Genomic DNA, 20,797 nt, shown 5'->3' on the forward strand with positions numbered 1-20,797 from the left:
AGAAATACTCACCTTCAAGCTGTTGAGAAAATGTCTCAGGTATGCTGGATCCACTGGAGGCCCTGAAAAAAAAAAAAAAGCTTTGTAAAATTCGCAATCATACCTTATAAATTTACAAATAAGAGTCTCCAAATCGGCAACCATGGTTATTTCCTAGTGGAAGTGTCCCCACATTGGTTTAACTAACAAAGTGTGTACAGGGCTTGGAGACAGAAACCGGTCCTGCTCTGGGTCCCCACCCCAGACACTGAGAGCCTGGGCACACCCCTGGCCCTCTTTAGGCCTCGTTTTGCATATGAAGCATGAATAATTGGAACTTCTGACCTCTTTTGACAATGTTCCATCCTGTACATGCATCACCTATGACTGGTCTCTCTAGAGCTCTGTGGAGCTTGTGGTCAGGGTGGTTATGTAACTAGTCTTACTTTCCGGCTAAGTCAGAGTCTTCAGGAACAAAAATCAAAGGCTAGATCTATCTAGCACGAGAGTTAGAATACCTGGTGGTCCCTGGGCCCCCTGGTCGCCTTTTTCTCCTTTTGAGCCGGGAAGACCCCAGGATCCTTTTTCTCCTTTAACACCTGCCATCAAATACACACACATTAAAAAAAAAAAAAAAAAAAAAAAAAAAAAAAAGGTAGAAAATCACCTTCATTCTATATAAAACCATTTTGAGACAAGTTTTTTTAAAATGAGCCCCTCTAGCAAAGTCCACTCAACAAACAAAGGCCAATTGAGGGTATAAAACCCTCTGCTAAATGATGAGGAAGACAGAGGTAGGTGCAGCAGACGTATTTCTAACCTTGAAAAGCTTGGTGTCCTTGGGGAGAAAGACACAGTGAAGGGTAACGGGACACAGGATGGAATAAGTGCCATCATTAAGATGCTAGCAGAGCATCATGGGAGCCCAGCAGAGGCCTGCAGTTAACTCTCTCTGACAGCTTCATGCACATGCCTGAGGCTCCCTGCCAAGTCAAGCTTCTAGTCCCATCTCATCTAGACCTGTACAGCATGGTAGTGTAAGGGGAGGAGAGGCTCTCTCAGGAGTGCCCACAAGGACAACAAAGGGTGCTAAGCATTCCACTGACAAAGCTGGAAGAATGCCAACTACTCAGTGCCCCACGCCCCACAGAGCTTGTGAGAAGCACCCTTTCTGCAAAACTGGTGTCACGGCCATCCTTTTCTCCCCTAAATCTTTCTAAGGGAGATGGATATATAGGGAGCCTTCCAGGAGTTCAGCATTTAGAAAGAGAAGTGATCCCCTTTCCCCACCTTGATGAGTGGGTGGATGCTAGATCTTTGAATTCCTGGTTCCTAAGAGGTGTGATGGAGATGGCATAGATTTGGGGCTCAGGCTTCCCAACGGAGGGGGAGAAATGTATCAGAGGCATGATGCTGCCAACTGGGGGGTCATTGGGGATGCACTCACACCTGGCAGGCCTCACTGACAGGGGGAGCTGCTGAAGCCAGGATCTGGAGAGCAGGGCCTGCGGGGCCTCCACCAGCCCACAATAAGCCCTGCATAGCGGTGATGCCAAGAAAAGTGGACAGCGAGCTTACCACTGCCCACATGGCTGCTCACCCCAGGGAGCAGGAGTAAACCCACAAGTAAGGGGGAGAATAACGTGCTCAGCAGGGGCTGCATCCAGAAAGGTTCCCTGCCCTCCCTACCAGAGGAACCCTGTGGGGAAGAGAACCACTGGGAATCTGAGAAAGCAAATCCAGACCGGCCTCTCCTCCCCAGGGTCCGCCTTACAGCAGGAGGAAGGGAAAGCCTTGAACTGGATCTGAGCTTGGAGTTTGAAAACAGTCTGGACTTTGTAAACAAAAATGGCAGAAAAATCAGAGGCCACCACCTGGAGGGCCGAGGGTGACAGAGCCAAACCAGAGGTTAGTATCAGAAATAGGGGAGAGGGGAAGCCTTCTCCTGTTTAAACTTTGAGTTTTCAGACTTCTCAATCGAAAGGGGAACAATGGCATGATAGGGTACATGGGGACAAGGGACCAGAGTGAGCGCTCGCCTGCAGGCTCCTGTGTCCTGGCCTTTCCCACTCTCTGTTGTGAGGCAATAAGCTCCAATAGGCCTCGAACAGAGTTTACTAATCAAATGCTCAGAGCCAGTGTTTCCCATGCTTAACTGTGCATCCACTTCAGTGGGGAGCTTGCTAAAATGCAGCTTCTGTTTCAGCAGGTCTGTGGTGGGACCTGAGATCCTGCATTTCTAATAAGTTTCCAGGAGATGAAGATGCTGCTGGTCCAAGAATGCTTTGGAACAAAGGTCTCCTAAGCTCTCATGGCCCTGCTCTGTACTAGCTCTTGGTATATTGCATTCTAGTGATTTTTAAAATAGTTTCACCTAACAGAGTCTAAGGGCCTGGGTGGCAGGAATGGTGGAGGACTCATCTGTCTCAGTCCTGTGCACAGGACCGAGCCATGCAAGGAGAAGGTATCAGTGGACGTTTATGAGCACACTAACAAAAAAAATGGACAAATGGAATGCTTTCTAAGTAGGAGGCTCAGCAAGATGTGCAGAATAGACACATGGGTAACAAAACCTAACAGAGGTGCCCAGTCCCACAGCCTTGGCTCAGCCACCCTACTCCCACCACATGTATCCAGGTCTTCCTGACCACCTAGTCCATGCCCAGCACCGGGCAAATGGAAACCACCTTCTGCAGAGATATGAGGGTGTGGAAATGTCCCAGAGTAACATCAGGGAAAGGAGGGCGTGTGTACCATGAAAGGTGATGAGTTCTGAGTTCCCAGGATGAGTGGTACCAACCTGGAGAGAGAGAAAGGCAAGGTCAGACATTGCAAACTCTGTCCTGGTGTTTGCATACTCAGTTAGCCACTGTCCTCTGTCCTGGGATGTGTGATAGGAGAAGCAATGTCACGGAGTCAGGTTTCCTTTGGCTCTGGAGCCCCCCAAAGCTCTGAGCTCCCCAGCAACCCTCAATGCACAAGGGTCCCAGGCCTTCAACTGGAGGCCCAGCATGTAGCTGGGCTGGGGTGAAACCTCCTGGCCAAACAACCCTGCGAAGGGGAAGCCCAAAGCTTTAAGACAAGAAATTGTGGCAGTGTGGTTTGGTCAACCAAGAGTATTCTCGGCCTCCTTTCTTATTAATTAAGATTGTTTCATATGAGAGGTCGAGCATCTGAGTGAGTGAGTGATATGCCCAGCCATGAAGCTGAGCTGCCATTAGCTTCGCTATTATGTATAATCAAGGGTGAGCATAATGAACAGGACCCGATGGTGGCAGTAATTAATAAAGGGGGGACATCATTAGGTTGGGGGGATATTCTGGGCTCCCTATGAAGCGCCTGGAGTCTGAGCTGTTCTAGATAATATTTTTTTCCAGTTCGTTCCCAGATTCTTGCATTTCCTTACCTGTTAAAACAGAGCTACCTGCAACCCTGCTTTCAATAGCCTGCTTTCACCTTTTTTCTTAGTTGATATGTAGGATCAAAATGATCCCTCCGAGGCCAGGATCCTCCTATGCTTTTGGGTGGAGAGTCAAGAGCTCGTGACCCCCAAAGGCCGCAGTTACTACACACAGTCCTAGTACAGGTCATGATAATTGTAATGGCATTTTTTACAACATTCTGAAGTTTGTCAAGCACTGTCCCAATGCTGGTCTATTTGAAGCCTAAAATCATGTTATCCGGGAGGCCCTTTGGGCACTAACTCATGGTGGGTGCTGGGGTGGGCCTGTGTCTCTCTGAGCTGCAGTCTCCCCTTCCGAATGATAGGAGTTGGGATGCAGCCTTTTCTCCAGAAGGTCCCTCCAGCACTGATATTTTATGTTTTCCTTCAGGGTATCGATGTAAACATGACCTGGGTTGCTGTTGTCCTCAGGTAGACCTGGGAGTCAGCAAGCTCTATGTTCACTTTACACAGGTGGGTCCTGTCCTCTGCCTTCTCCAGAGCTTGACAGCCCTAGACTGCCTCAGAGTTTAGACATGGACAGATGTCTAGGCAAACACTCAGCTGAACTGAGTCATTTTAGAGCCTCTGACCCATGCCTCATCACTACCCCCAACAGGCATCAACTATGAACCCACTTCAAAAAATGTTTCTCAGTTGTAATCTGCAAGCTCCTGAGAACAGAGGGCGTGCCTATCTAGTTCATCCCCGTTTCTCCAGGGCCTAGAGAAATACTTGGCATTCCGTGAGTACTCAGTTGATATTTGTTGAATGAATGAGAGGATGATTATACACAGTGCCATGACTAATGCCCGCGCACAGGGAGAGGCCCGCCCTTCCTGGGTTTCCCCACAGAACCAGGACCCATTCCAGGCTCCTGATATGGGTGAGACCTCAGGGACAGGGCCACTGGCCAGCTGGATAACTGGGCACGTGCCTAATGTCTCGGGGTCACAGTGCCCCTACTTCCTTACTGGTAGTCAGGGGACCTGATTAATGGTCCCAGCTCCATGAGTCTTGTGACCTTGGACAAGTCAGTGAGCTTGTCTGACTCACAGTCTGCCACTTCATTATAAAGATGGAGAGAGAATCCCGACTCTCAGGGTTGTGTACTGTGCAGTAATATGACAATTGGGAAAGGTTAGCACACAGTCGATTATAGATTTTAGCCCTAAGTTCCCAATGCAGAGTACCGGGTCTATTTTCCCGTATTATTCTGCTCCAAACATGAAGCTAATATGATTACAATAACAACAGGCATGCTTTTTTGACTGCATTAAACACTGTCAGTGTGTGCACCCTTTAAAGATCCAGTATGTTCCGTTGCTGCAGTCTGTTTTCTAGAAGCTTCTAGTCACTTAAGGGTGTATGTGTAGGCGATAGAAGACATCTAAGAGGACAGTGATGGATACAAGGGGCTCAGGAAAAACACAAATTGTCTTCTCTGAGCTGTTTTCTATGCCAAAGCTTGCTCTTTACGGCAGTGACTCTATGCTACTTACTGGTGTTTTGCAGTGTGGCCGGGCTGGTATTGGAAAGACAGCCTGTGGGAAGTGAGAACAAGAGAAGTGAGACCATGAGGACACCTGCCCCCAGTTTAGGCCAGTCTGGTGCCCACTCCCCACTCCCCAGTGAAGGTCTCTCCCCTGACCCCACCCCCATCTTACTCCTTTGATGTTAACCACAGCTCCAGGTGGTCCAGCGGGGCCTGGAGGACCAGGTAAGCCAGGTGGGCCCTGAAGGGAGAAAAAAAGGCCATTCCTGAGTTCAGGTTGTGAGTGCAAGATACTTCCCCAAGGTTTTGGAGACACACGAGGAGAAGAGTTTCCTCTAAAGCCTACTACTTCTCTCATAGGTAGGCCAGTCCCATCTACAGAGGACATCTATATCCGCAACCTCATTGCATCTTCACAATGACCCATGGGGGAGGCAGCAGAGCAACAAGTATTATCTCTGGTTTATAAATGGAGGTGATGAGGCCCAGAGAGGGGAAATGATCTGCCCAAGGCCACTAGCAATTTATGGCAGAACTGAGACTAGAAACCAGATTATGACTCCCAGAGCAGCGCTCAGCCAATACAGAGTCCACCACCTCTCTATCAGTGCATCCCTAGTATGGAGGGGCCAATCAGAAGGGGGTCCTACATGTGGCCTGGTACCTGGGAGAGTGCCTCATAAATGCAAAAACAAATGCAAAACCTTGCTTGATAGCAAAGTCATTTTCAAAGCCAGGTCAGCCTGGCCTCAATACCATGCAACGTTTGCTTCTCTCAGAATGAATGGATCCCAAGCATGACCTTGTGACAGGAGGGGTGAGGCCCTGACCACAGGCACGAAGAGTCTAGCTCATTCGGAAGCTGCCCTGATCATCCCAAGCGAAGACATCCGTGTCTGCTTTACCTAGTAGCCTCAGTGGGCATGATACGTGCGAGTCAATCCTTCAGTGCTTCAGTAAAATTGTTTTTCTGGATTTCTGGACACATGAAGCAGAGAGAGTGTGGTGCAAACAGAAGCAACAACAGACTTAGAGCTGCTTTGCATCTTACCTTGGTGACCTTCGTGAGTCTGTTAACTTCTACAGGCCCCAGTTTCCTCTTATGTAAAACGAGGACCCCACAGAGTATCTCACAGGACAGTTATTACCTGGATTGAGACACTATGCTTAAAAGCACTTGGTACAGTGTCTGGTACACAGTGGGTGCTCAATAAATGTTGGCTTCCTTATTCTAGACCCTGGACCCTGCTGATGTTCCCAGTGTCTGCTATTTTGTGAGGCTCTGCCTGAGTAGCTGGTCCACCTTTGCTGTTCACTCACAAGCATTTACTGGCCCCTGGTGATGTGCAAAATCCTCGGGACTGTGTAAGGGAGAATCAGACCCAGGATTTGAAACCAGACCTCCTGAGTACACGCTGCCTCCACCCTCCCTCTGGGGTCTGGATGAGGAAGAGGGTTCTCTGCTAAAGTGCTTTTGGTAGCAGGAACCCTCCTGAGAGTGAGCTGGGCTGGAGGACATTTGGAAATGTCAGGGCAGAAAGAAGAAAAATATTCCTGAACATTCTGTCTGCAAGCGTTCGCTCACTGGACCTGGCACTCTCTCATCCCTCCTCTGGGCACTGGCCTTGGGGCTCCATCCCCAGGGTGGTGTGAGATTGGAGCAGGGGTCGTATCACTCACTGGCATCATGATCCCTCGATCTCCTTTGGTGCCCTTGAGGCCATTCAGTCCTGGGCGACCCTGAAACCCACAGAAGACGCCTTAGTAAACCCACTGCCCGGCGGCCAGCCTGGCCCAAGTGCCCTTTCTCACATCCAGTCTCTGGAGCACCGACACCTACAGGTCGTCCGGGGAGGCCAAATTCTCCTTTGTGTCCCGGTGGTCCTTTGGGCCCCTAGAGGCAAAACAAATACCAGATCATAAAAGAACAGAAACTCAAGGGCCAGGGAGATGGGGACACTCCACCTGTCTTCATGAGCAAGGGTGACAATGAACCACTGGCAGGAGGAAGAGGGCAGGGAGCAGCTGTGAAGCAGCCACCCGCCTGGGTCCTTGTCTTCTGGTCTCTCTCTGCTCGGCTGGAACCACTTGCTCAACCCTGTACCGGCCCGCACCGTCCTGCAGTCTCTACCCCATTCCAGACTCTGCCCCCAACTCTTCCAGTCAGTCAGTCAGTCAGGGTTAACGAAGGAACCCAGGTAGCCGGATGCTGGGCCAGTCTAGAACATGGACTTTTGCCCTAGGTATTACATCCCAGGGCTCTTCACGTCCCCTATTGGAATATCGCAGCCCTGCCTCACCCCACATGTCAGCCCGGCCTGATAACCTGCTCTAGTTTCTGCCTTGCTCCTACCTGTCCCTGAGGACTGGAGTCTTGGCCTGGCACCCCAGTTCTCCGAACAAGTCCCTGGCCCCTACACTCTATTCTGGCTTTCTACATCCACATGCTTCTGGAGCCCCTGCCCTGTTCCAGCGTCCTGCAGGAACCCTTATACCTTCTGGCATCCGGGATGCATGCCATGCACTACTTCTTCCCAGAACAGGCTCTACCTCGTCTGTACCTTCCCACTCCTGTAGTTGGTATGCCCCGTCTCCCAAAGGAATGACTGGCTTAAGCCTGGGACCCTCCAAGTCCCTTCTTCCTGCTGCCATTAATACAGATAGCCATGCCCTGGAAAATGGCAAATAAAGACTGAATGGAAACAGGCTCTGTATGTAAAGCACCCAGACCGCATTACTCTTAGGGAAAGAAAAGCCAGGACAGAAGGAGTTAACAGGACAAAGGACACTTAGTGATGTGTTCTAGTGCAGTGCTTCTAAAACATCAATGTCTATAGGTGTTACCTGGGATCTTATCGAAATTCAGCTCCAGTAGGTCCTGGGTGGGACCTAAGGCTCTGCATGTCTAACAAGCTCCCAGCTTGTTAGATGTGGGTGACGCTGACCCAAGGGCCATGAGTAACGAGGCTCTAGTGAATTTGTAAAGGAATTATAAGCTACACTAGTCACAAGGGCCCACCTGGCACCATTATGCACAGGCCGGGCTGCAGTGGAAACAACAGCGTGGCTATCTGCAGCAGACCGGTGTTTCCCATAGTACCGGATGTTAGTAAGTAGTTAACCAGTAAACACCAGAGTCTCCTGGTCTGCTTTAGTCCTCAGCCACCCATCTCCAGGACATGCGTTCTGCTTGACTCAAGGGATCGAAAGCCTCAGAAGGTCCTGTGAAGGATGCACCTTCAAGGACACATGTCTGTTACAACAATGGGAGGTCTTTTCTCCCCAAGCCCAAGATCCCGCTTCGACCAAAACCAACCCAACAGGCAATTTTCTAGCCCAAAATGTTTCAGAAGAATGAAGGTGTTTATTGGAGGTAGTGGGATAGTAGTGGGGGAAGCCCGGATGCAGAACCTAACAGGCTGTGTTCGAATCCCTGTTGTGCCGCACTTACAAGCTTTGTGACAGTGAGCGAGTGACTCAACCACTTTGATCTCAGTTTCCGGTCTAGAAAATGGAGATTCAGATATTCACTCTTAGGGTGGTGAGGATGAAATGAGATGCTCTGAGTGAAATATCAGTACACTGTCTGACCCATAGTAGATGTTCTACAACCGAATTTCCTTAGTTCTTTCGGGTGAAATAGATGACGGGCAAGGTTAGGGTTCATCCTGGGGAGAACTAGTAGCTTAAAAACTGTTCAGCAGTCCAAATGGGTTACAGATCCCTGGAGAAGTAAGGCAAGAAGGGTGCTGTCACGTCACCTAGTACGAACTCAATGCCTTCACTTACAGATGGGAGAACGGAAGCCCAGAAAGAGAGAGGACGTGCTCAAGGCCTCACGGCAAATGAGCAGCGGACCCACGACCAGAATCCGAAAAGCCCAAAGAGCCTTTCTGGGGTTCCTTTGAGGGGTTCCCTGGGCAGTGGCAATCTTTAGCTGGCAAGATCTATGGTATCACCATGAGTGCTCATCCTGTTCTCCTCTCCTTCCCGAACACACATCTAAACCACATTTCTGAGCCCTCGCCCACCACGGCATCTGAATACTAGGCTACTAGGATGTGTCAGAAGTGATGTTCATCATCTTCCACGGTCTCTTCTACATCCCCAACTTATCCTACCAGCTAGAAGATGCCAATGTGGCCCCGAATCCACAAGATGGCAGAGCCACAGGTTGCAAGCACCCTGGGTCCCTGAGTCACTGCTTGGAGGGAAGATGCCCAACTAGGAAAAACCACAGTGGACTTTGCATGCAAGAGTGAGCACTATGCTGCTATTGTCTTCAGCCACTGGGATCTTTATTGAATGGCAGTTAGCCTACGCTAACACACACACACACACACACACACACACACACACACTTGTCACATCATTTTTATTTTCACCACAGGGGCAGCTCAATCTAATTGAGCTAAAGTCTGATACATTTTTTCAAACCCCAGTCCATACCCAGCCAAGAGATGCTCTGACTTACCATTGGTCCCGGTGTTCCGTGCACTCCAGGTTCGCCCTAAGACAGGGAGATACAGACTTGTCACTCAGAAGAACATCATTTGGGGTAGAGACAAAGACGGGATGCCGAAGCGGATGTGTGCCTTCGGGCTCTGGTGACATAATTACCTTCTCTCCCCTCAGCCTTTCCAGGGGAACGTCCCCCGTCAGGATGGCACCTGGCTCTCCCTTCTCACCCTGCAATTCAGAGAACCTTTCAGTGAAGTCAAGCACCTTCCTCACCATCTTATCCAGAGGCTCGCCAAGTCCTCTCAGTCCCACCACAATTTCTGTTGTCTTCACCCTGTCCCTCCAACCCCACTACACCGACACGGCCTCTCCCTAGAGTACTGTGACGGCCTTCTAAGTGACTGAATGTTCTCTGGGCTATTCCCTCCATGTGCCATCCCTCCAAACTTGAGGATCCTGTGTAAAGTTGACCAGGCAGTTTCTCAGTTGTTGGGAAATGGGGGAGATGGGTAGACTAATGGCAGGGACACAGGGTCCTACCCCAAATTCTGTCATCAGCAGAACCACCTACTATCTTAGGCAGCTTCCAAGAAGATATGAGTTCAGAGAAAAGACCAGGTAGAAGAATCTTCTATATTACTCTGAGGCTTTGGCCCCAAACTTCAATCCTGGGTAGCTGAGCTGGATCACATTTCCCCCCCGTAACAGGCTGGATGCAGCCAGAGCAATGCTGCCAAAAGGAGCAGAGCAGCCTCTCCTCTCCGTCCGCCTAAGCCCACACCTGATATCAGGGTCTTACCACTCCGCTGGTGAGGAAAAGCAGTCCTGAGCAGGCCAGCAGCAAAAAGAAGCAAGCACAAAACCATTAGAGGCAAAGCGAGAGAAAGCACGTTTGCTGTGAGGGCCAAAGCAGAGCTGCCTGGGTGTCCATCCCAGTTTTCAAGGTGGCAAAGGAGGATTAAGGTGGTGATGGCATGTAGGTCCCTCTCATGGGCCACATGATCCCTCAGACGGACCACGAGGTCTATCTGACCTCGCCACAGAGGAAACAGAGTGTTTTAAGTAAGAGCCCCTCCTGCTTGACCTGTCCCCATCCCATTCTGTCCCCATTCTGGCAGCGAAAAGCATCCCAAGACATCATCCCATGTGGCACCATACTTAGACCCCTTTGCCCAGCACACTTAACCCTCCACACCCTGGAACTGTGGTTCAATAGATACCAGAGCCTCTCTCCTTGTTCCTGGGGCTAGTGTGGAGTGGTGGGGGCAGGGAAGAAGAGAGAAGCTTAACACTCCCTAACCTCCCTCCTTTTAGAGACACCCCACCCTCCTCGACTCCCTGAGGCAGTCACAGGGGTTGCTCCCACTGGCTGTGCACAGACCTCCATGACAGCAATGACCGCTCTCTCTGTTGGCTCTTTGCATATCTGTTGCACTTATCTTATTTCTATATCCCCAGTGCCTAATGCAGGAATCTGGCTGGTATGCCTTAGGGAATGGATATAAGATGAGCGAGTCCATAAATGGATGGACGAATAAATGCATCCAATCCAGAGTCTTTGTAGTCTGTTTATGGATGTCACTTGTCTATAAACACCAACTGGGAAGTTAATTCTAATAGCACACGGGGAGGGTAAAAAGGTCAGTTCAGTGCCCTAGGAGTTCCCAGGATGTGCTCTGCATACTAAATATATTTATTCCAAAGATTCCGGCCCAAAACTGCCATGAATTATACATTCTTTGATCCAACAGATCGTTTGAGTGCCATTTGTGTACTGTGCTCTGTGCTAAGTATTGGAGCTACAGAAAAGGAACCAGCCGAGGTCTGCCCTTAGGGAGAGCACACTCTCACGGGGGTGCCCAACGGGCAGTTAGGCAAATAACAGCATTCAAGGGAGTGTTGGTTGAGTTCTTTTTGGAAACTATGACGAAAATCAATTTCTCTACCCAAAACCCGCCTTTGCCCTGGAGGAACCTTGAAATTATAAAAGTTAACAGCTGAAGAGTAACTGTTAATAGATAAGGCGTTTCTTTCTGGGTGAGATGAAAATGTTCTGGAATTAGGTCGTGGTGATGGTAACACACCCCCATGAACATACTAAAATTCAATGAATTCGGCAATTTAAAGGGGGTGGTGGATTTTATGGTATGTGAATTATATCTCAAAATTTCTAAAAAAAGTTAACAGCTACTTTTGGCCACTTTGAAATATTTAGTACATTTTGGAGCCTGCCCTACCCAGAGACCTGGGCCCCTCTTACCTGTTCTCCTTTTAGCCCGGGAAACCCAGGCACACCGGTGTCCCCTTTTGGTCCTCTAGGGCCCTGGAAGGAATCATGGGAGAGTGTTTTGGTGTTTATTAAGATTATAGTGCTTTGATCAAACAGAAGTTTTTTTTTTTTTTTTTTTTCAAACAGTAGGAGAATAGAGAGTGCCATTCCCATGGTAGGTGTAAGTCACAAGTAGTTGTGATTTTTTCCTGATTTGAAGGGGTCTGGAAATTGTGGTCTGGTGGAGAGAAGCAGCACTGAGTGTTAGGAGGCCTGGAGGCCTCATGCCTTTTTGAACTTTGTTTTTCCTCCTATGGGCGCTACGGAAACAGCCTGGTCCTGCTGCCTCTGCCTCCTCATGGGTCCTCCAGGCCATTCTGCAGCCAGACTCTACCCCATCATTCACCTTCCATGACCCCCGCCCCTGCTCTGGCTCCCCATTACCTGTGGGAGGGGATCCGAACATTCTAGCCTGACACCCAAACCCATTCCAGCCAGCCTAAGCACCTCATCTCTCACTCCCCGCCACACTCCCAGGGGCGAGCCTTTGCCTTGACACTCTCTGCACACCCCACTGCCTCTGCACTTCCGTTCGTGCCATTCTCCCTGCAGATATGCCCATTCACCCCTCCGCAAAGCCGGTTTCTGCGCATCCAGTCCGAGGTTGCTTCTTCTCAACTCCAACGGATGCCAAATATCTGTGTGACAATGACTCAGATAGCCAGACGCCTTCCCCTAAAAGGTGTTTCAACACTACTGTTCTTTAGCTTTTCACAAGTTCCAGTCTCATCTTCTGCGTTAAAGGGTGAGTTAGCCATTAGAGTATTTTCTACACAGAAATGCTCTTTCACCTTCCATGCTGGAAACCCCATCGTGCGGTCCACACAGACTATTAATTATTGCACTTCTACTCTGCGATTCTCCTCCCTCCAGTCTCCATGGCTAACATCCCCTTTCTTTAAAAACATTATCTACTTGGACTATGGACTATATCTACTTGAAATGTGTGACTACATTCACAGGAAGCCAGCCACTGGCTAGCCCCAGGACAGAGAGATGAACAAGACCCAGCCCTCCACAAGCTGTTCACAGTGCGGTCAAGGAAAAAAGACAAGGGCACAAGTAACTGTTATTCAAGGCAAAAACAAAAGACAAACAAACAAACAAACAAACAGCAGAAGTGAAAATAAAGCCCTACAGAGATAGGGTCACTCCAGCTGGAGGGCAATGAGGAAAGGTTACAGGAAGAAGAGGGAGCTACATCTTTATCACGCAGATGAAGGGGAAGGGCGTTCCAAGGGGAAGGAACAGAATGAGCACAGCCATGGGACGCAGAGGGAAGATGGTTACTGCGGTACTTACTGGAAATCCTGGCAGCCCAGGCATGCCCTCTGGGCCCTGCGACACAACAAAGAAAAAGCAGGTGGCTTAGGAGCAGCATTTCCAGAGCCTCAGGGGCCCACTGCCCCCCCCCCCCAGCACCTTCCAAAGGCTGAAGCATGTTCCCACACAGTGGGGCTCCCCATCTACTTTATAGACAAGAATGCTGAGGCCCAGACCGGGAAGGAACTCTGGAGTCACACGCTGGTGAGTTGACAGAGCCAGAAACTGTGCCCAGGCACCCAGAGCTCCTGTCCCCAGAGCCAGAACTTTCAGCGCTGCAGGTGGCAGCCCCCTCTGGGAAATCACGCTGCTTCTGACGTGTCTGGGGGTACGAAAAATGCGGCACTTGACCTTGACAAATACTCTAGAAAAACAAGTTCCTAAACTCCAAGGAATGGGGCCAAAGGGTGTGCTGGGGTATTTAAGGGTGGAAGTGGGCCGTGTTGATGAGACTCAGTGATTTTCCCCTCAGTAGGAGCATGAATTTTAAAGGACCAGCCATTTTAAAGGTCCTGGAACACAGAGAATTAGTGGTTCCCTCCACGCGGGGCCAAGACTCTTCTTCCTACCGGCCCGGATACCCACATACCTAGTAAAGATGTATGAGTTTGGCGGAATATATATACAGAGAGAGATAACTGGATGGCAACAAGTTTCTCTATATGCTGTATATTTAGCGGGGTGGAAAAGCATAAGGGTGCGTGCCGGGACTTGAGTCTTCCCAGACAGGGAACTGCCTCCGAGTAGGACAGTCTTGATCTTCCAATATGGATGAAGGAGACCCTTGAGGGTCTGAATTTGCCGAAGAGGAGGACAGGGGTTGGGGAGGAAGGAGGCTTCCAGAGGTGGTGGTGCGGCAAAGCAGCAGACGCGGCCCAGGGACTCAGAACGGCGATGCTGAATCTTCAATTTTAGGCTGTGTTTTGCTTCAGTATCAACCCACTGAATGCCCCAAATGTCCAATAGTTTTGGAAAATCCAAGGCCCTCTTTGAAATGACTTTTGCTTGTTAGCTGGTTTACATTAGGGTTTGAGTATTGGGGTGCTTTGGATGATTTTAGTGGAAATCAAGGAAAGGGAGCTCCATTGGATGCAGTACAGAAGAGACAGCAAAACGACCCACCAACGGCGGTCACTGAGCAGGAGAAACCAGCTCTAGAGGAACCTTCCAGATATTTGTAGGCTTGGGAAAGGCACCGAATTTTCCCCAGGATGTGGACTGTGAGGGTTCAGGCCACCCTCACTGGGGACTGCAGGAGTGAGTAGCAAAAGCAGATAGCTGGACCGCACAGCTATGAAAGCCTCAGTCTCCATGTCGGCTTACACAGAGTGCCAGCTTGCAAAGCATTTTCACATCCATCACCTCTTATAAGCTGCCCAAAGGCTGGTGAGGTGTAATCAGAGAAGAGGCTCGGAGGCTCAGAGTGGTGGGTAGCAGAGATGGGGCAGGAACCCCAAGGCTCCTAAGGCCGTAGCTCTTCCCTCCTTCCCCAGCTGTCACCAGCAGGTGCTGCAAGATGCAATGGGGATTAATTGCACAGACTGTGGGAGGAAGCTTCCTTCCTCTTGGGTCCTGTTATGCCAAGGACGGACTCTGTGGACTTGAAGAAATAATGTAGCTTCTTTGTGTGTTCCTGATATCTAAAATGGGGCTAGAAAGACTGAAGCAAGTCACGTTCCCTCCTTATGTGCCAGTTTCCCCATTAGCACAAAGACAGGTCTCTCTAGGCTCTTCTCGTTCTGTGAAATGAGATCAGGTAAGTAAAAGTGGGCCGAAAGTATTGCACAGACATAAATTGGTTTGCTGCTTAAGATTCTCTGATTTCCATTACACATGTTTCTGATGCACAGGACTGGAAGCTTCCACTGAATTGAACAAAACTTCCTGCATGATCAAATTAATGTGATAGCAACTTCTCAGAAATGCAAAGTTCTCTTTCCACTCTACTTTGATATATTCTAGCTCTATGCTTCAGCAGCTAAAAGGGTTCCAAACCAACCCAATTTAGTTTCAACAGGGGCATATGGGAAAGAATCTCACTCTAGGGCAGCTGTAGATACATACCGGAGGCCCAGCGAGCTCAGGAATGTCTGAGAGATTCATGGATCCATGGGTGATGTTGATCAAAGACTAAAAAGAAGAAAATCAGACAATAAGACAAGGGTGGAATGTGATCTATCATGTTCCTGGCAGTGAGGCTTTAACTGAAGTCACCCAGCACGGCAGAACCCAGGCAGACACTGATAACATCCTGAACCCATTGCCAAGACATTCATCCCTCCCACTGCTTATAAAACATCTCGGGGTTGCCTTATCACTTTCCTTTTTCAATTAATCTTAAAATTACACAATACATGAATGCCTTATCTCTTCAAAAAATGATATATATATATATATATGTATACACACACACACACACACATAAAGCTTGTAGTATTGTTGGTATGTGTGTGTTTGTCCATATAGTTAGTTTATTTTAGCTTTTCAAACTTTTTTATTTTTCAGTTACAGGTGACATACAATATTATATAAGTTTCAGGCATACAACGTAGTGATTATACATTTACATAACTTTCAAAGTGATCACCCTGATAAGTCTAGTACCCATCTGATGCCATACATAGTTATTATTGACTATATTCCCTATACTGTATGTCCATATTCCCTATGCTGTATGTCCATGTAGTTATTTTATATAAATGGCATCAGTCTATATGTATTATTCTTTATCTTGCTTCTTTTCACTCAATCCTATAGCATAGAGATCTTTCCATGTGGAATTTTTGGGTATGGACGTTTTTAGATTTAACAGATTGCCAAAGAGCTGTCTAAAGGGGCTATACAATTTACACTTCCACCAAAGAATGTGAGATTATCTATTTCAACACATCCTTATCCACACTTCATATTTTTAATCATATATATATATTTAATCGTATACACACACACACACACACACACACACATATATACATACATTTTTATATTTTATTTCTCTTTTTTCTAGTTATTGGGAACTTTTTGTCTTTCTATCATTCATCATTTGACATTATTTCCCTCAGAAGGGCCAATGTGATGTCCTAATATTAAAGCGGACCACGATCTGGTCCAAGTTCACATCTGGGTCCTCTCTACACATTTACAACACTCTTCACCTACCCCCACGCTCTCTGTGCCTTGGACACACCCATGTTGTTCAAATCTGTGCTTTGGCTCAAAATGTCCCTGCAACCTGAATTCTGGAAGTCCTGTCCTCCATACCTACCTGGTAAAATCCCTCTCAGCTTTCAAATCTTTGCTCAAAGACACTTCCTCCAGAAAGTCTTCCTTGATTTCTCATATCCCAAAACATCTTTCTTCCCTTGTACCCCCACTTACGTTCCTTTGCCTCTCTCTTATAGCTCTGTTACAGCCATTTTCCTGACTGCAAATGCTGTCATCCAGAGGAGAGTGCTCTGGAAGCACCCTGCGAGAGAATAGTGGTACTAGGGTGGAGCATGCTGGCAGGTAGAAGCTCAAACGCCATATGCCGGCCATGTGCCTCTCGCATAACCAGCAGCCTCGAAGGCCCTGAAATTGTGGAGAATTTTCTCTCCCCTTTAGCAAAGGCAGAAAATGCATAGCTACATTCTAACCTGAATGATACTCACATTAGACAAGACCTTGAGGCGCCCTGGTGGCCCCCTGGGCCCAGGGGGTCCTACAATGCTGGCTCCATCCATCCCTCTTTCACCCTGGATTTAGGAGCAAGAGGGGGAAAACAATTCATTGCACATGGACAGCATTCCCAGAATCAGGCTGGACAGTCCTCCCAACCCACCTCCGTTCTGTGACCTCACCTTGGGTCCCGGGTCTCCTTTTTCTCCTTTGGGACCCTGGTAAAACAAAGAAATAAGTATCCTTTGCTTGCTTTCTATTCATTTTGCTCACTCTCTATCTATCTTTGGATCTTGTTATCTCTCCATACATTCTCACATGGATATTTCTCCCAGACGATAAGAGCAAAAGATGAGGAGCAAATTTTCCTTCCAAAGTCAGAAGGAATATTCCACAGAGAACAATGAGACGAGAGGCCGTCTCCCACACAGCACAGGGTAAGTGTGTCCCTCTTGATCCTGAACCTCAGAGCCCTCTGCATGTGGGGCATGGGAAGGTCTTCTAGTCAGTCATGGAAGCCTGTCTGCAAGTGTCTGCTCCTCCTGGTTTGAGTGCTCAGCTCTGGGTCCCATTTGACAGAGATAATGAGATCCTAGAGACTGGTCCTCTGGAGAGCAAGTATCATAGCAGAAGATGGATAACACCTCTTCTTCAGGGGCTAGGTGCAGCAAAGAGGGGCACCAGTCAGGAGCATGGGGTTTTGAAACGGGTCAAAGGTTCAGTATTGAATGAGGCAGTAAGAAGGGGGCAATGAAGGAGAGGTGATGAATGGTAAGGGACTGGATAGAGGGAGAGAAATAAGTGATTTTCTAGTTTTCCCACATGCTGTTTTGTGCAAATTTTCTGTGCTGCTCCTCAAAGAAACATGCCGTGAAGAGCAACTAGTCTCTCCATTGCACGGCTGGGAGCTGGTGGCACAGAGAAGGTGAATTATTGCAGGTAGCAGAGCCGAGGTGGCACCCCACAAAATGAAGGTTTCACAAGTCAACCTACATTTGAAGTCATTGGTCCAGAGACTCTGGGTTCGTGCAGTAGCCTGATGCTTCCAGAGCCTTCGGTATCCTAGGGAAGGAAGAAGAATGAAAACTTTAAATCTAATTCCTGAGTGCACCTACCTGCACCAGGTGTGGTTTTGGGAATCGGGGCTTGCTGGGAAATGGCACAGCCCCTGTCCTCGAACTGGCGTTCAGTTCACTGGTCTTTCCAGAGTCTTTTGGGCATATTGTTCTTCAGCGACAGAAAGGGTGAAAAGTACCTCAAATCCAAGTCCCATTGCACACCCAGGACCCGGAGGTCCAGGGGGTCCAGGAGGCCCTGGGGGTCCCATGATCCCAGGAGTGCCAACTTGTCCATTTTTCCCTGGGGGTCCTGGTGAGCCTCTGTTGCCGGGGTCACCCTGTAGGGAAGAAAACAGGCTGACTACCCAGCCCTGCGTACTCTCACGGAAGGGACGACACCTGAGTCAGAAATGAGTCAGAAAATCATTCTCTGAGCTTAATTAGGTTGGTGAATTCTCTGATCCGTACTGCTCAATGGTACAGGAGCAGTCGTCTGGCTAATGACGTTGCGCTTGGAGATAAGCCGAGGCACTCATCTGAGCACATTTGTGTGGAGGGGCGAGGAAGAAGAAAACATGGCAGGTTATCCACTCCCCTCCGTCTCCAGCTGCTCTGCCTTCCCTGAGCAGTCCCTTCAGGATATAGTTCTCTCTGCTCCATGACATTTATACATTCAACATTCCAGCCCAACAGTTCAATTATAGTAAATCCAGAGAAAGGGGAAGAAGGAAGAAAAAACTATTTTTTTTTTTTACCTTTTCACCAACTGAGCCATTAGGCCCTCTCGCTCCCTGAAAAACAAACAAACAAACAAAGACAGGTCGATTAATATATATCTAATAAGGTATGTTCAGAATAAAATGTGGAATTATGAATTCTTAAGTAACAGGATATCTACATGGGACTCTTTTCATCGTGGTTTTGGCTGATAGCTCAAAGCTGAGTACGTTACAATAGTTGTCAGTTGCTAGACACATAATGCTGAAAGCTGTGAAACCCATTTTTCAACCATTAGCTCATCACCTACTTCAAGAGTAAAAAGGAGATGTTGAAAATCAACCAAGGAGAGATTGCAGAGGAAGAATTCCCTCGGAGGGCAGTCCCTTTCCCACCCCTCCCATGATGGATGTAAAAGGATGCTTTTCCTAATCTGAAGCCAAAGGAGAGGGCTTCAAGAACTTGATATGTATTTACTAGACTTTTGGAGATAGTGGAATGATGAATGACTTTTTTTTTTTTTTTTTTTTGGAAAAAATCTAAAGACCAAAAGCTGGCCGGAGTGGCCCCAGAATAGGGGTGTTTATATTGCATGACAACAGGGTGCATGTCCACCCTAGCATAAGGGCCACAGTACAGGTTCCCTGGGGGTCAGATGTGGACCCCATGGAAGGGAGCCACTTGTGAGCTCTGAGCAGAGGGGAGGACCAACAGGGGCTGGTCATCAAAAGTGGTAAGCCTACATCAAGAAACCACAGCTGGGGGCCCCAGCTGGAGACACAGTGGAGAAACCTCAAAAACATCCACAAGAGAAGGAGCCAGCAACTGTGCGGCCACACGGAAGGCCGAAACACCTGATTATGACATACCTGTCATCTAAGCCTGTGCCCTTCCCCTCGTCCCGATTCCCTTTTCTGTACCAATTCCATAGAAATGACAGAGTGGATAGTTCCAAAAGAGTCACACTCAAAAATAAAATGGAGAGAAATGTTGACTCTGAAATAAGATGGAGAGTGAAGAATGCCAAAGGAAAAACAGCTGGGAAGCTGAAGCCAGAGGCTTCAGTCATGGAGAGAAACCAGGGCAGGAAAGTATCCGGCAAAGTGGTGGGGGAAGCCAGGAGCAGGGTGTGGCTTTGACAGGGAGATAGGCTGAATTTCTGGGGCAAGGCGCTGCCCATCTCCCCTCATCTCCAACTCTCACTGTTAGCAAAAGAACAATAAGAGTTGTTCATGGGAGGTCCAGGGAAACCCCATACTCATAAGATCAGCTGTCGAGGTGCCTGCCTGATGGCACAACCTACTCCTCCCATCCCCTTCCTCAAAACATGGATATCCTGGAAGCAGCTACTGCCCCAAAAACACATGCGAAAAACAGACCAAACAGGGATTCCAATTTCAAAAGCAAACACACGAGCAAGAAACACCGCACACCTGAGGGAAGACAGCACCGTGAACGAGAGACAACGATGTCAACAATGGAATGTGTGTGTGAGGACATGGAGCTGAGGACACAATTCAATCAGGACGTTAAGTACACAATACATACTCTCGGGGAGAAAAGGGAAGCTATTACAGCCAGGAAACAAGGACAAGCTATTATGAAATAAGAAAGTGGTTATGGCAAAGGATCAAGGAAAGATCTTAGAAATAAAAATATATAATTATCGAAAGGAAGAACTCTACGGAAGAGCTGAATAACAGAAGAGACACACCTGAAGAGAACATTACAGAGAAAACCAGTCTACAGACACGCCGTGTATGAAAAGATGGGCCCACTCCACCGGCTCGCAGATTAAGTGGCTACCATTTTGGAATTTCAGCAGATCGGCTTGAGGATGGAAGAGCTCACCTTAATGGAATTTACATGAAGAGGTAGAGTGAAAAGTGGGAGCCCCAATTAAAAAGGTCAGCAAAGACCCCGTATTTCTGAAATGGTGACGATAGAGCTATACTTCATTCCTCAGTGAGAGAATTATGTAGGGAGGCCATGTAGCAGCTTGGAATTTCAACCAGCCCTGCTGCAAGCCTGGCTGTGATGATGAAGTATGGAGAAATCAGTTCTATAACAGAAACACTGTGAAGGAATCGGGAGCAGGGAAAAGTGCTACATGTTGCAAAATCATAGTTTAGAATTCATTAGAAATTTTGGCTCATTATGGTAACTGGATTTGCTAAGGATATTATTAGACTTCATCATCCAGGACCATCAAAAAGCTAACAAATACATGGATACTTTTCCCGTTATGGTTTCTGAGACTGCGCAACTTACTGAGTGTGGATGCCCACTGGTTTTGCTCATGGTGTTTGTTATACTAATAACTTCACTGTGTTATA

At 48.2% G+C, this 20,797-nt stretch overlaps 1 protein-coding gene across 2 annotated transcripts in view; it reads right to left on the minus strand.

The window, feature by feature from the left end:
* Positions 1–20,797, minus strand: part of COL15A1 (collagen type XV alpha 1 chain) — a 95,651-nt gene that overhangs the window by 14,390 nt on the left and 60,464 nt on the right. For both annotated transcript variants that reach the window (XM_036239127.1, XM_016146298.2), the window contains 17 exons: positions 18,500–18,535; positions 17,942–18,082; positions 17,680–17,748; positions 16,869–16,904; positions 16,680–16,763; positions 15,094–15,159; positions 13,009–13,044; positions 11,638–11,700; positions 9,537–9,605; positions 9,391–9,426; positions 6,757–6,810; positions 6,597–6,656; positions 5,089–5,157; positions 4,924–4,965; positions 2,734–2,779; positions 498–578; positions 13–62 (listed from right to left, as the gene is read on the minus strand). In XM_036239127.1, coding sequence (XP_036095020.1) covers positions 13–62; positions 498–578; positions 2,734–2,779; positions 4,924–4,965; positions 5,089–5,157; positions 6,597–6,656; positions 6,757–6,810; positions 9,391–9,426; positions 9,537–9,605; positions 11,638–11,700; positions 13,009–13,044; positions 15,094–15,159; positions 16,680–16,763; positions 16,869–16,904; positions 17,680–17,748; positions 17,942–18,082; positions 18,500–18,535 — 1,038 coding nt within the window. The remainder of the gene's footprint in view (positions 1–12; positions 63–497; positions 579–2,733; positions 2,780–4,923; positions 4,966–5,088; positions 5,158–6,596; positions 6,657–6,756; positions 6,811–9,390; positions 9,427–9,536; positions 9,606–11,637; positions 11,701–13,008; positions 13,045–15,093; positions 15,160–16,679; positions 16,764–16,868; positions 16,905–17,679; positions 17,749–17,941; positions 18,083–18,499; positions 18,536–20,797) is intronic.

This window comes from Rousettus aegyptiacus, unplaced genomic scaffold (assembly GCF_014176215.1).
Source record: "Rousettus aegyptiacus isolate mRouAeg1 unplaced genomic scaffold, mRouAeg1.p scaffold_m13_p_3, whole genome shotgun sequence".
Taxonomy (NCBI): Eukaryota; Metazoa; Chordata; class Mammalia; order Chiroptera; family Pteropodidae; genus Rousettus; species Rousettus aegyptiacus.